Genomic DNA, 15495 nt, shown 5'->3' with positions numbered 1-15495 from the left:
TCCAATCAATTGAATTTACCACAGGTGGACTCCAATCAAGTTATGGAAACAGGATGCACCTGTGCTCAATTTCGAGTTTCATAGTGAAGGGTCTGAATACTTGGAAATAAGGTATTTCTGTTTAAGAAATGTTATGCATTATGGGTATTGTGATGAGGAAAAAGTTTTATTTAATCAATTTTAGAATAAGGCTGTAATGTAACAAAATGTCAAGTGGTCTAAATACTTTCAGAAGGCACGGTATGTACATCGTTTGAAAATGTGATTCACGTATTGAAATACGTCATGGGTCCATACTTGCAAACAGTGTGCAGGTTTAAACTGGACCTCTGTCTCAAATTGCACACCAGCCAATTTAAATCGCCAACGTAGTTGGACGTGATCCAACATTTGTTCATGAACGTGCACTTAACAGAAGTCCAACGGCTCTGATAATCAAAGCAACTAGATCACATGCAATTGACTGACTTATGTACAATTGAGGTCGACAGATTACATGCACTTAGGTTGGAGTCATTAAAACTTGTTTTTCAACCTCTCCACAAATTTCTTGTTAACAAACTATAGTTCTGGCAAGTCGGTTAGGACATCTACTTTGTGCAAGACAAGTAATTTTTCCAACAATTGTTTACAGACAGATTATTTCTCCTAGAGATGAATGTACTTTGGTGCGAAAAGTGCAAATCAATCCCAGAACAACAGCAAAGGACCTTGTGAAGATGCTGGAGGAAACGGGTACAAAAGTATCTTTATCCACAGTTAAACAAGTTGTATATCGACGAGTCCTATATCGTAACCTGAAAGGCCGCTCAGCAAGGAAGAAGCCACTGCTCCAAACCGCCATAAAAAAGCCACAAAGATCGTACTTTTGGAGAAATGTCCTCTGGTCTGATGAAAAAAAAATAGAACTGTTTGGCCATAATGACCATTGTTAAGTTTGGAGGAAAAAGGGGGAGGCTTGCAAGCCGGAGAACACCATCCCAACCGTGACGCACGGGGGTGGAAGCATCATGTTGTTAGGGGTGCTTTGCTGCAGGAGGGGCTGGTGCACTTCACAAAATAGATGGCTTCATGAGGAAGTGAATTTCTGTGGATATATTGAAGCAACATCTCAAGACATCAGGAAGTTAAAGCTTGGTCGCAAATGTGTCTTCCAAATGGACAATGACCCCAAGCATACTTCCAAAGTTGTGGCAAAATGGCTTAAGGACAACAAAGTCAAGGAATTGGAGTGGCCATCACAAAGCCCTGACCTCAATCCCATAGACAATTTGTGGGCAGAACTGAAAAAGCGTGTGCGAGCAAGGAGGCCTCCAAACCTGACTCAGTTACACCAGCTCTGTTAGGAGAAATGGGCCAAAATTCACCCAACTTATTGTGGAAAGCTTGTCGAAGGCTACCCGAAACGTTTGACCCAAGTTAAGCAATTTAAAGGCAATGCTACCAAATACTAATTGAGTGTATGTAAACTTCTGACCCCCTGGGAATGTGATGAAAGAAATAAAAGCTGAAATAAATCATTATCTCTACTATTATCCTGACATTTCACATTCTTAAAATGAAGTGTGATCCTATCTGACCTAAAACAGGGAATTTTTGCTAGGATTGAATGTCAGGAATTGCGAAAAACTGAGTTAAAATTTATTTGGCTAAGGTGTATGTAAACTTCCGACTTCAACTGTAGCTGAAAGTGTAGAGCGTCCAGATCTTCATGTTCCAATCCCACATGACCCCCCCCCCCCCCCCCCCCCCCCCCCTCGAGAAGTGAAGTGCAGCCAACAGCAAAATGAAGATTAAGAACAAAGAAGCTACGCCTCTCTTCAGCAAACTGTTATGGCCTAATAATCATATTGGCTATATTACATCGAAGTATACACCTAAATGTAATCCTAAAACATTTCATAAGCATTTTTTATAATCTACTTTGTCACGTGTTATTTGACTCGATGACCTCAAAGAAAACCTCGCCCCAAGGAGAATTCGAACTCACAGTGGTTGTTTGTTACTGTCTCTGGGCCTTAGTGGATCATGCCACCAATTAGTAATAGCAGGAAGGGGTAAAGTAGAGCTATTTGACATGGCCACAAGCTTCTTCATCTTTTATTCTACTGTACGAATGTAAATTTACATGTTGTATAATCCTCATATGTCTTTATTGCTGTCAAATCACATTAATGTGTGTGAAATGGAGAGGCAAATTTAGTCATATACAGTGCCTTGCGAAAGTATTCGGCCCCCTTGAACTTTGCGACCTTTTGCCACATTTCAGGCTTCAAACAGAAAGATATAAAACTGTATTTTTTTGTGAATAATCAACAACAAGTGGGACACAATCATGAAGTGGAACAACATTTATTGGATATTTAAAACTTTTTTAACAAATCAAAAACTGAAAAATTGGGCGTGCAAAATTATTCAGCCCCCTTAAGTTAATACTTTGTAGCGCCACCTTTTGCTGCGATTACAGCTGTAAGTCGCTTGGGGTATGTCTCTATCAGTTTTGCACATCGAGAGACTGACATTTTTTCCCATTCCTCCTTGCAAAACAGCTCGAGCTCAGTGAGGTTGGATGGAGAGCATTTGTGAAGTTTTCAGTTCTTTCCACATATTCTCGATTGGATTCAGGTCTGGACTTTGACTTGGCCATTCTAACACCTGGATATGTTTATTTTTGAACCATTCCATTGTAGATTTTGCTTTATGTTTTGGATCATTGTCTTGTTGGAAGACAAATCTCCGTCCCAGTCTCAGGTCTTTTGCAGACTCCATCAGGCTTTCTTCCAGAATGGTCCTGTATTTGGCTCCATCCATCTTCCCATCAATTTTAACCATCTTCCCTGTCCCTGCTGAAGAAAAGCAGGCCCAAACCATGATGCTGCCACCACCATGTTTGACAGTGGGGATGGTGTGTTCAGGGTGATGAGCTGTGTTGCTTTTACGCCAAACATAACGTTTTGCATTGTTGCCAAAAAGTTCAATTTTGGTTTCATCTGACCAGAGCACCTTCTTCCACATGTTTGGTGTGTCTCCCAGGTGGCTTGTGGCAAACTTTAAACAACACTTTTTATGGATATCTTTAAGAAATGGCTTTCTTCTTGCCACTCTTCCATAAAGGCCAGATTTGTGCAATATACGACTGATTGTTGTCCTATGGACAGAGTCTCCCACCTCAGCTGTAGATCTCTGCAGTTCATCCAGAGTGATCATGGGCCTCTTGGCTGAATCTCTGATCAGTCTTCTCCTTGTATGAGCTGAAAGTTTAGAGGGACGGCCAGGTCTTGGTAGATTTGCAGTGGTCTGATACTCCTTCCATTTCAATATTATCGCTTGCACAGTGCTCATTGGGATGTTTAAAGCTTGGGAAATCTTTTTGTATCCAAATCCGGCTTTAAACTTCTTCACAACAGTATCTCGGACCTGCCTGGTGTGTTCCTTGTTCTTCATGATGCTCTCTGCGCTTTTAACAGACCTCTGAGACTATCACAGTGCAGGTGCATTTATACGGAGACTTGATTACACACAGGTGGATTGTATTTATCATCATTAGTCATTTAGGTCAACATTGGATCATTCAGAGATCCTCACTGATATTCTGGAGAGAGTTTGCTGCACTGAAAGTAAAGGGGCTGAATAATTTTGCACGCCCAATTTTTCAGTTTTTGATTTGTTAAAAAAGTTTGAAATATCCAATAAATGTCGTTCCACTTCATGATTGTGTCCCACTTGTTGTTGATTCTTCACAAAAAAATACAGTTTTATACCTTTATGTTTGAAGCCTGAAATGTGGCAAAAGGTCGCAAAGTTCAAGGGGCCGAATACTTTCGGTATGTCAACATGTGCCTTTTGGATTTAGTATCTAGTAGGCTAGTCAAGGGTGCATCATACAATATTGTAGGGACACGACACTTTGCAGACCTTGTGGAACAAAAGTAAACCTTGAAATTGGAGGTAAAAAATATCCCTAATTTTAAGAAATTCCGTTGGCTGGTGACTATAAAGTCATAGATCTTTGATAGGCTGATGCAGAATTTGTTACAGAAGATAATCACTGTCAGCTGGTGAAGTAAGCATAGGGTTAAAGTGTGCCAAGGGACCTGCTACAATGTAGCATTTGTGTTGATTTGGCACTCCAGCGTCAATAGATTACCCATCCCCCAACACTGTCAACCAAGAGTCAAGACTAAACCAATTAACTTTGGTGGTGTGCAGACTGGTTTTGTTTTATTCTTAAAGATGTCGCACAAACCAGAAATAAATGCAACAATATGTCTGTAAACTATATATTTACAATATTATGAATGAATTGTGGTGTATTTGGTAGCATTTTGTAGTGTGACTGATTTTACTAATTGCATTTAATACTGTACAAAGTTAGAAGTGCACTATTTGATAGATTCCCCCGCTCTCCCTACCCCGGGCTTCCAGTGGAGAGACCTGAGGTCAACCTACCTCCGCCCCCCGCACCATCTCGTACTTCTGAGTGGGAGACCTTCCCAGGCAGTAGCCTGCTTAGCTCACAAACTAGAATCAGGGCTCCCACTCCGACAAGGTTAATTGACCCACAGTTCCACATGGTGACATGATATCATTAACGTGACGTGCAAATGAGCGATAGAAAACTAATTGCGCAAATGTCACCATTCCGAAATTGTTTGTGCGGGTGCCCCGTGCCGCCCCCGGTGGCTGTCCATGTCGCCTATACCTAAATCCGTTGCCTATACCTAAATCCGTCACTGCTTGTAATGATTTCACAGGGGAAGAATTTGGCAGAAGTGAGCCAATAACCACTAGCATAAGAATTTCAGGTCCCACCTACCGCCGTTGTGCCATTGAGCAAGGCGCATAACCCTTAAGGCTGCTCTGTGGCTAACCCTCTGCTGCTCCCAGCTTTTGTGTGTGTGTGTGTGTGTGTGTGTTGTCTGGAGGGGTTGGGAATAAAATAAGACAGCAAAAAAGACACATTTCTGATTTACATTTGACAATAGGTCATTGTTGTTAAACAGTTTCCCACTTTCGTAAAGCTTCAAGCATACCAGTATCATGAACTACACTACATGACCAAAAGTATGTGGACACCTGCTCGTCGAACACCTCATTCCAAAATCATGGGCATTAATGTGGAGTTCGTGCCCTCTTTGAGGCTAACAGCCTCCACTCTTCTGGGAAGGCTTTCCACTAGATGTTGGAACATTGCTGCGGGGACTTGCTTCCATTCAGCTGCAAGAACGTTATTGAGGTTGGGCACTGATGTTGGGCGATTAGGCCTGGTTCGCAGTCGCTGTTCCAATTCATCCCATAGGTGTTTGATGTTTGAACCATGAAAAACAGCCAAAGACCATAATTCCTCCTCTACCAAACTTTACAGTTGGCATTATGCATTCGGGCAGGTAGCGTTCTCCTGGAATCCACCAAACCCAGATTTGTCAACCAGATAACCACTCCAGAGAGCACGTTTCCATCACTCCAGAGTCCAATGGCAGTGAGCTTTACACCACTCCAGCCAACGCTTAGCATTGCGCATGTTGATCTTAGGCTTGTGTGTGGCTGCTCGGCCATGGACACCCATTTTCATGAAACTCAGTTCTTGTGCTGAAGTTGCTTCCAGAGGCAGTTTAGAACTTGATATTGAGTGCTGCAACTGACAAGGACAGACAACTTTTACGTGCTACGCACTTCGGCACTCGGTGATCCCATTCTGAGCTTGAGTGGCCTACCACTTTACGGCTGAGTTTTCGTTGCTCCTAGACGTTTCCACTTCACAATAACAGCACTTACAGTTGACTGGGGCAGCTCTAGCAGGGCAAAAATTTGAAGAACTGACTCGTTTGGGAGGTGGCATCCTATGACGGTGCCATGTTGAAAGTGACGGAGCTCTTCAGTACGGGCCATTCTACTGTCAATGTTTGTCTATGGAGATTGCATGGCAGTGTGCCCAATTTTATACACCCGTCAACAACGGTTGTGGTTGAAAGAGCGGCAGCTACTCATTTGAAAGGGTGTCCACATACTTTGTATATGTAGTGTCTACGAGACTAGCCTCTGACTTAGTTCTGATGGTAAGGGAATGGTCACCAGCATGTTCCCGGTCTAAACACGAATGTAATGACATACATTATTTATTGCAAATGTTCATCAAGTATGCCACAAAAATATGAATATTCCTATTTCATAGCACACAGTTTTGGTACAGTAGTTCATTTCAACATAAAAAATAGTTTTAATACAATACAGCTTAATGTTACTGTGTATAAAAATCAGATGGATTGTCCAGCAGAGGGCAGGGTTCGTCCTACCATATCAGTGTCTCCATGAAAATAACAGTCTCTCATTGCATCGCATGTCCACAAGTTCATATCCCATGGCTCATGCAAAAGAGTCCCAAGCAAAGAAATGTGGCTTTTGTTTGGACTGTTGAGTCTCTTTCTCTCTCATTGTGGGAAAAGGAGTCTTACTAGAAAATAGCCCTCGCTCCGGAATTGACTTTAACTACTGTATTGGTAGGTCCTTTATGTAGTTAAAGGTCTTTTATAAAATAATAAAATATACAAAAAGGAAATGTGAACGGCCATAAGAGATCTGGAGCCTTGTTATGTCCATCTTCAGAGGGCCAATGAAGTGGCCAGAGAAGTCAAGAAGACGGCCACCGATAGGCTGATCTCTGAAGCTCCTCCACAGTCCTTGGCATTTTCCTACAATCAGCAAGAAGATAGAAAAATTTCAAAATGAATTGCTAAAATACAATTTAAAAAAATACTTGCTAGTTAGTATGTTTTGTCTGTGTAGGGGAAGCCTTTTGATGGGCTGTGCAGACCATTTTTATATTGGCTATTTGAGTAACCCTTTGAATAGCCATGTGTATGGTTCTTCATTACAATGTTAGAACCCGAGGGCTCTTCATTACACTGTAAAGAGACCTGGCTACTGGTTGCAGTGAAAATACGGTAAATATACGAAAAGTAACTGTATTTTTAGAGATGGATTAAGGTACACTACATGATAAAAAGTATGCGGACATCTCATTCCAAAATCATGGGCATTAATATGGAGTTGGTCCCCCTTTTTCTGCTATAATAGCCTCCACTCTTCCGTGAAGGCTTTCCACTAGATTTTGGAACGTTGATGCGGAGACTTGACTTCAATGGGGTTGAGGTCAGGACTCTGTGCAGGCCAGTCAAGTTCTTCTACACCGATCTCAACAAGCCATTTGTGTATGGACCTCACTTTGTGCATGGCGGCATTGTCATGCTGTATCAGGAAAGGGCCTTCCCCAAACTGCCACAAAGTTGAAAGCACAGAATCGCCTAGACTGTTATTGTATGCTGTAGGTTAAGATGTCCCTTCACTAGAACTAAGGGGCCTAGCCCGAACCATTATTCCTCCTCCACCAAACTTTACAGTTGGCACTATGCATTCGGGCAGGTAGCGTTCCCCTGGCATCCGCCAAACCCAGATTCATCTGTCAGACTGCCAGATGGTGAAGCGTGATTCATCACTCCAGAGAATGTGTTTCTACTGCCCCACAGTCCAATGGCGGTGAGCTTTACACCACTCCTGCCAAAGCTTGGCATGGCCCATGGAAACCCATTTCATGAAACTCCCGACGAACATTTCTTGTGCAGACGTTGTTTCCAGGGGCAGTTTGGAACTCAGTAGTGAATGTTGTAACCAAGGACAGACAATTTTTACACTCTTCAGCACTCGGCCGTCCCGTTCTGTGAGCTTGTGTGGCCTACCACTTCGCTGCTGAGTCGTTGTTGCTCCTAGACGCTTGCACTTCACAATAAACAGCACTTACAGTTGAATGGGGCAGCTCTAGCAGGGCAGAAATTTGACAAACTGACTTGTTGGAAAGGTGGCATCCTATGACGGTGCCACCTTGAAAGTCACTGAGCTCCTCAGTAAGGCCATTCTACACTTAACATTTTGTTGGCCCCATGTAGAACCCTTTGATTTTTAGGTGGGTTCTTTGTTTTGTCCCTGTAAAGGAACCAATTCGGGTCCTACGTAGAACCCTCTCATGAAGAACCCTCTGGTTCCATGGTTCTGTCATCTGCCCCTATGGGGGAATTATTTTGAGTGCCATGTATAACCCTTTGATTTGTCCCTGTAGAGGAACCCTTTTGAGTTCCATATGGAAACATATCAAGAGGAACCCTCTGGTTCCAGGCAGAACCAACGACAGGTTCTGTAGTTCTACTTATAGGATACTTCAGATGAGCTTATGGCACACACTGTTAAGTACTTGCAAAATCTAGTAGAAAACATAATTTATATTCAATGTATGGTACAATCACTTTGTAATGTAGGTGGGGGCCATGTGCTGACAGGGGCTCGTTAGCATATTTGGGGGCATAGTCTAAAATATGTTGTATTTGTACCAGCCTTTAGTGGACCAGTTTAAAGGTGCAATGCTTCTGTTTTTAATTGCAATTTCAAATGATTTAGGGGTAACAATTAAGTTACCTTACTGTGTTTTTAATTCAAACGGTCAAAAAGTAACAAAAATTGCTTTCCTAGCTATGTGCAATTTCTCAAGCAAGAATTTTGCTTGGACTTTCTGGGAATGGTCTGGAAGAGGGGCCTACTTGGAGGAGCCTAATGGGAGGGATGTGTAACCTGAAAAGTAGCTATATTTGACAGAGTGGAGGGCAAACTCTCTTTGCTATTGGTCTATTTACTTAAACCTTTTGACAAAAACCCCACCCTGCCAAAAATTTCAGGCAGTCTATTCAAACAGCTCTTACACTAAAAGTGCATTATCATAATAATTATTTCAACCTCATAGTGTGGAAATATATATAAAACACAGGTTAATAATGTTTTTGACTGCACTGCCCCTTTAAGTGATTTTATCTTGTGTTGATGAAGGTTGAGCGCCTAATTTGTCCACTCCCAGTTCTACAGACTTTGTAAGAGGTTTTGACATTCAAGAGTTGCACTGTTAAGAGGTTACTGTGCATTTTGCAGTAAGTTAATGGCAGTTTGTCAACAGGAAGTTCATGTTTATTTTCAATAATATACTCTCAACCTGCTGCACGTAGTTATTGTAAAATTGACAGTTACTGTGGCTGATCTCGGTCATGCTCACTGACCTGATGGTGTGGCAGCAAAGTCCGTTTTCTGTCAACCAAGGCTGAGTCCCAAGTGTGCTCATCACTAATAATCTCAGGAGTTGTCAACTAATGTTAAGCTATATCTTGTAATCAGAAAAGTTTACATGAGGTTACCTACAGCTGGATGCCAGTTAGGGACTGCAAATGCACAGCAACTTCCAGGCAACTAACTGCTATTAACTAACTGCTGTCAAATGCACAGCAACTTCCAGGCAACTAACTGCTATTAACTAACTGCTGTGAAATGCACAGCAACTTCCAGGCAACTAACTGCTATTAACTAACTGCTGTGAAATGCACAGCAACTTCCAGGCAACTAACTGCTATTAACTAACTGCTGTGAAATGCACAGCAACTTCCAGGCAACTAACTGCTATTAACTAACTGGCGGCAGGGTAGCCTAGTGGTTAGAGTGTTGGACTAGTAACCGGAAGGTTGCGAGTTCAAACCCCCGAGCTGACAAGGTACAAATCTGTCGTTCTGCCCCTGAACAGGCAGTTAACCCACTGTTCCCAGGCCGTCATTGAAAATAAGAATTTGTTCTTAACTGACTTGCCTGGTAAAATAAAAATAAAATAAAAATAAACTGCTGTAAAATGCACAGTAACGTTTTGACAGTGCAACTCTTTACTGTCACATTCTCTTACATAGATCATAGAACTGACACGATTAATGGAGGTGCTCTAATTTTGACAACATACCCATCAACCACTTAAACTGGTACAACCCTTCAGTAAGTTGTTGTTGTTTACCGTACTTTCAGTGCAACCAGTTTCCTGTAGTGTACTGTCAAATCTTCACAACCATCACAGCAGTAAAGAACCTTTCCTGATAGGCATTTTTTTTTTTTTACACATATCACCCTTACCCCTGACAAAGAACCCCTCAAGATCTTTTGAGCATACTGCTTTATATTGATTGACACATTAATCTACTTGGACGATGCATCTCTGTGAATCGCATACCATTTAAAATGTAACAAACACTTCCCTATTTTAATTTCAACATGCCTGCTATGCTAACCCTGTAGTCAATGACAGTAATCAACTCAATATTACACAATGAGGAGGGAAGAGGGCTGACCTTAGGATGATAGGCGTGACAGGAGTTTGGGCGCCGGCGGACTTTCTGAGATTTCATCCTGTTACACTTGACTGATGCGTTGTATTTGACCTCCTTGGGCTCCAGGGTGATGGAGGAGTACTGGCGGGAGCAGTCACAGTCCGCCTGGACCACCATCAACACCAGGTTACTTTCAGGAACCGCCTGCACCACAAACATCCTGGAACACAACACATTCCCTTAACGTTACATTCCGGAACACAAGTTCAGTTAAACAAGATTCAGTTCCATTCGGGAACACAAAAGACTCAGTTCAGATAATTGCAGGTAGGTATCATGGCCATAAGAGGGCGCCAACACAGTGGAGTTGATTGTCTGGTGGAGGTTCTTACTTCTGACAACGACCACATTTGATGAGGCTGTTGGTTTCTCTGATGGAGGAATCGTACACGAAGCCAGGATACTCTGTGTCACACGGCTGCAGCGCGTCAACCTTCTTGGCTTTATGGGCTAATGAGTATAAAGTCAGCATTAATGTAATTTTTGTTTGTTTCAAAGAAATGCATACACACACACACACACCCACCCTCACATACAGTACGTACACCCGCCCACATCTACAGGCACCCGTCTACTCACATGTATGGTAGCCAGCCTTGGCTGTGTTTTGGGAATCACAGTGGAGAGGAGATGGATGGTGCACCGTTCACGATAGACCACAGACAGATGAACATGGCAATGGGAGCGGCATACAGTCAAATGATGACCATGGGTGAGAAAATGGGATGGGAGACAGCATTTGGATGAGAGACAATGACATGTGAATGAGACAAAGACATTCAGACATGGTGTGAAAACTGCAGGATGATTCAGCAAGGGAATATGAAAGCATAAACATGTATTCATTTGACAGTGACTCTCCCGTCACTGGTATGCATGAAAACATCCTCTTTGCGATGGTCTTTGTCACAAAAAGTATTAAGAGCGTGACTTACCGTCTACAATGTAATCCGAGTGCCACAACCCACAGAAGTTGAACTCCATTAAGAACCTGTAAAGAAGTAGAGTTGTTGGAGAGAAAATATATATATATTTTTAAACTATGAATTTCTCCCAAAATCTGCCCAAAAAGTGCATCTCATACTTACATCAACATGTGAGAAAAGAACCATTTGATCACTGCCGCAAGGCCGTAGAAAGGCTATAGGAAGGAGAGATGGAGATACGGAGAGAGAGAGAACGACAGAGACAGAGAGAAAACTACAGGTAAGTCAGGTGAAAGAAAGCAAGAAGAGAGCATCTGCTAAGTTACCATATTATTCAATCAGCAGATGAGATTTTATAATGATTTGCATCATAAGCCATTAGTAGAGCATTTAGAATTAATGTTCATGATTTGCTGGATTTTTGTTAATCGTTATAACTACATTTATTATTGTCAGTGAGCAATTGATTCAAGATCAGTAAATAAAGTCACATACTGTATATGTGCTCCTAACAATTTAATGGGTAAACGCATCCAATGTGTCGACTTGTAGTGCCTTCTTCATGGTTGAGGAATTGATAAAGCAATTGAAAAACATGCTTATATGGCTTGACTTACACTGAGCAGAGGCCGAGCACTACTGGAATGACTGTGTCCTGATCTACACATACCCTGGTAGTCATACAGCGACACCCTGTTGCACAAACACACAACAATTAGGTAGTTAGGGGTTACATAACATTGCGCAATAGGTTCAATCAATGGTATAATATGTCCAACATAATGTAGCTTCTCTTACTGCTTGAACATGCCTGACGTGATCAACGCTGTCATCACAGACCCATCCACTTCCCCAAAGAAACGTCCGACCTGTAGTGACGACGACAATATCTAAGGTCTAAGTCACCCCAGAGCTTAATCATTACGCAAAGATACATCACCTCAGAGTCAGAGAGATGGAGTCAGAGGGAGATTCTGTTACACCAAAAAGGCATTCTGAATCTTACTTTATGGAAGCTGCCCTGTTAGTAAGCAGTCACAGTAAGCTGTTAGCAAGCACTTTCACATGTTTTATGGTCAGCATGACCCAATGTGAACATCAACTATTGGATCCTAGTGGCTTAAAGGCCCATTGCAGTCAACGTGATTTTACTCCGTTTTATATATATTTCCACACTATGAGGTTGGAATAATACTGTGAAATTGTGAGAATTATGATAATGCACTTTCAGTGTAAGAGCTGTTTGAAAGCATTGCCCTAAATTTCAGCTTTTTTTGGTGGGAGGAGTTTTGGCCTGCCTGGTGACATCACCAGTAGGTGAATTAGTTAGACCAATAAGAAAGAGAGTTCCAAACCTCTATGTCAATAACAGCTGGTTTTCAGTTTTCCCCACCCCACTCCTAGCAAAATTCTTGCTTGAGAAGTTGCTCTTTGATAAGAAGCTGTTTCGTTTCTTTTTGACCATTTTAATTCAAAACAATCACTGTAAGGAGAAATTATTTGAAATTGAGATTTAAAAAATGGCTGCATTGGACCCAAAACCACTCATTCCTTTAATTTACAGTTTTAAAAATAACACAAATATGTGAGAACAATATTTTTTGTAAAAACAAATGTTTCATTTTGGCTTTAAATTATGGTTGTTAGCAACTTGGAAAATTGTTGTGGAAATCTGTTGCAGCTCAAGTCAACAAAATCCACAATGCACTGCTGTCTCTATGGGCTGGTAGCCTAGCTAGCTAGTAAACTTAGCTACACACAGTAATACCAAAGACAATATCAGCATGTAATGTAGCTAGTTAGCTGTAAAATCACCCAAACAAACTGTACTATTAATTTAGGAGTCTATAATCTCACCATGTTCAACCTGCAGGTCGATGTGCCACACAGAGTGGAGTCTAACGTTCGCAACGGGAAATATACTTTTGAGGAGATGGGAAACGTTGCCCATGGTACTTCAATGGACAGCGCGGTAAATTCTTGGCAATTTAGGGACAAGAGGCGCTCTCCTTCAAGGAGTGAATGGGAGTCTATTGGGCGCTAGCTGCTCAAAAAACAAACATTAGCACGAATTCCGTCAACAAGAAGTAAAACATTATAAATATTTTCCGAGATGTGAGATAATTCACTTGCTATCTGTAGTTTCGTATAACTTTGGAATCGTGACATTATGTTGTTTGGAGAAAAAAATAAGCATGTTTCTTGACATGTGCACTGACTTTGAGACAATTAGCTTAGCAGCCGCGTGACGCAACATGACAATGTGAACACAACTGGTCGACAGTCTGCTGGGTGAGACATTATAAGTTCCTTCATTCTTTGGATTTCTATCTCCTTTCTATAATATCTCTGGCAACAGCACCTGCAATGCATGCACCTTGGACTAAAGAGGCAGACAATTGGAAAAATGTGCTAGACCCTCCAATAAATTACACATTTCTTGAGGTAGGACTATCAAACATATGATCAATGGCTCATTTGAGAGAAGACATCCTCCAGAGTTTTGATATCGGCCAGTATTGAAATCGGACATGTTTGAGAGACATTTTCACAATCTAAAAGTCGTATTGCTATTAACTTCCAGTGTAGTGAGAGTGACTTTATCACGGTGCTACGTCATACCGGCCGAATTTCTGCCTGCTTAAACCCAATAACTCAGATACTCATGAAAACATGAAATAACCCAGGGAATCCATAGAACATCACTCAGAGATGCACAAAAACGGCATAACACTCCAAATGGGTACACTTTCCTTTCAGTTATCTCCATCTTGTATTCTGTACCTCTACTATATGTATTCACCTGTTCACTATCATGTACTGCATGTTCATGTCACGTTAGAGTACTGTCGTCTGTGAATGAGTGTCACAGCTTATTCAATATGACAGAGAGAGGCTAACCTAAAGTACAGTATACACGTCCCTCTGTCTTTCTTGTCTTACCGTAGCACATCTCTGTTCCCCTGAATTATTCAAGGCCACTTTGTTTTAGCAACACTGTCCAAGTTTACAAGTCATCCTCACTCCTCCTCCCCTTTCTCTCCAACTGCGGCTGACACTTTATTTCAATCACAGGGAGAAGAGGAAAATAATTTCCCAGTGGCTTTTTAAGCGATTCAGTGTTTGCTGAGTGTGTGTGTGTGTTTGCAGAGCGTGAACTTTGGTCACCGAGGCCAGAGAACTCTGGAACATGACGCTCTATTTACCTGTCAGAAATGCTTTGAAATAAAACTGCAACAACGTTTCGGCGGAAAGCTTTGTAAACAACGCATCCGTCAAATTATGGGAATCCAATGCAGTTCCAAAGCAGTGTCCTTGATCAAATCTATTACAGACATACTACATGTTGTGTAGTCAGCATCTAGACTTTTGTTTCTGCTTAGTCATAGTCTAGTAAAATATATGTTTTTTTATTATTGTCACATTCACCGGATAGGTGCAGTGAAACGTGTTGTTTTACAGGGTCAGCCATAGTTGTACGGCACCCCTGGAGCAAATGAAGGTTAAGTGCCTTGCTCAAGGCACATCAGCAGGTATTTGAATCAGCGACCTTTCGGTTACTGGCCCAACGCTCTAACCTCTAGGCTAGCGGCTGCCCTATACCGATATACTATCTCGATTAAGAAAGCTAAATCAAGCTACATCTTGGACTCTGCTGGTGATCCTTCTAAATTTTAGCAAATAGTATTTGCATTGAGGTGTACAAATTCCTCTTCTTCCCTGCAGTTCTTTCTGACTCTGGTATCATGACTGAGAAGAATGGGAAAAGTGATGCTTTTAATCAGAATTTTATCTCAGAAGGCTTTTTATTTGAAAGAAGCAGTGGTTTAATTGATGCTGGGCAGTCAATCGACTGCTCTTCTCTCTGCAAGCCTCTAGCTGACTTGACGGTTAACCCATCAACTTCTAGTGAATCTTTGTTTTCATTTCAACAATTTGCTATCTGTGATGTGTTAGATGCCTTGCTTAAGACTGAGGTATACAAATCCATTGGGGCTTATATGCATGATCCATTTTTCCTGCACTCTCTGCCTCCCTGAATGCTGAATCATTAACCCATATTTTTTACCTGACGCTTATATCTGGTGCTATCCCTACGGTTTGGATCGCGGCCCATGTACTCCCCCTTCACAAAGGTGGCAGCCCTTGTGACCTAAGTAATTATCGCCCTATTTCTAAACGTTCTTGCCAAGCTTAAAATATTAGAATCCTTGATTAATTATCAGCTAAGATCTTTATATTTGAAATGTATTCTACGTAAATGTACATCAGTCGGGTTTTAGACCAGGTCATAGCACTATCTTTGCTGCATCCATAGTTATAAATTATGTGGT

General features: G+C 41.7%; 1 protein-coding gene across 3 annotated transcripts in view; it reads right to left on the bottom strand.

Moving 5' to 3' along the window:
* Positions 1-4968: 4968 nt before the first annotated feature.
* The window catches only part of LOC110493150 (voltage-dependent calcium channel subunit alpha-2/delta-4), a 96872-nt gene continuing 86345 nt past the window's right edge, over positions 4969-15495 (bottom strand). For 2 of the 3 annotated variants that reach the window (XR_016487562.1, XM_036952286.2), the window contains exons 29-35: positions 11960-12030; positions 11779-11854; positions 11324-11376; positions 11171-11226; positions 10568-10685; positions 10197-10395; positions 4969-6689 (exon numbers count right to left, since the gene is read on the bottom strand). Coding sequence is in view for 2 of the 3 variants with exons in the window: in XM_036952286.2 (XP_036808181.2) it covers positions 6600-6689; positions 10197-10395; positions 10568-10685; positions 11171-11226; positions 11324-11376; positions 11779-11854; positions 11960-12030 (663 nt within the window). In the remaining variant the exon portion in view is untranslated. Of the gene's footprint in view, positions 6690-10196; positions 10396-10567; positions 10686-10814; positions 10836-11170; positions 11227-11323; positions 11377-11778; positions 11855-11959; positions 12031-15495 lie in introns of all 3 variants that reach the window. The other variant, XM_021567396.3, reaches the window with a different exon arrangement.

The sequence above is a fragment of the Oncorhynchus mykiss genome, chromosome 2 (assembly GCF_057628025.1).
Source record: "Oncorhynchus mykiss isolate SJ-2025 chromosome 2, ASM5762802v1, whole genome shotgun sequence".
NCBI lineage: Eukaryota > Metazoa > Chordata > Actinopteri > Salmoniformes > Salmonidae > Oncorhynchus > Oncorhynchus mykiss.
The sequence above is the reverse complement of the archived record's forward strand: the minus strand, read 5'-3'. Positions and strand labels throughout refer to the sequence as shown.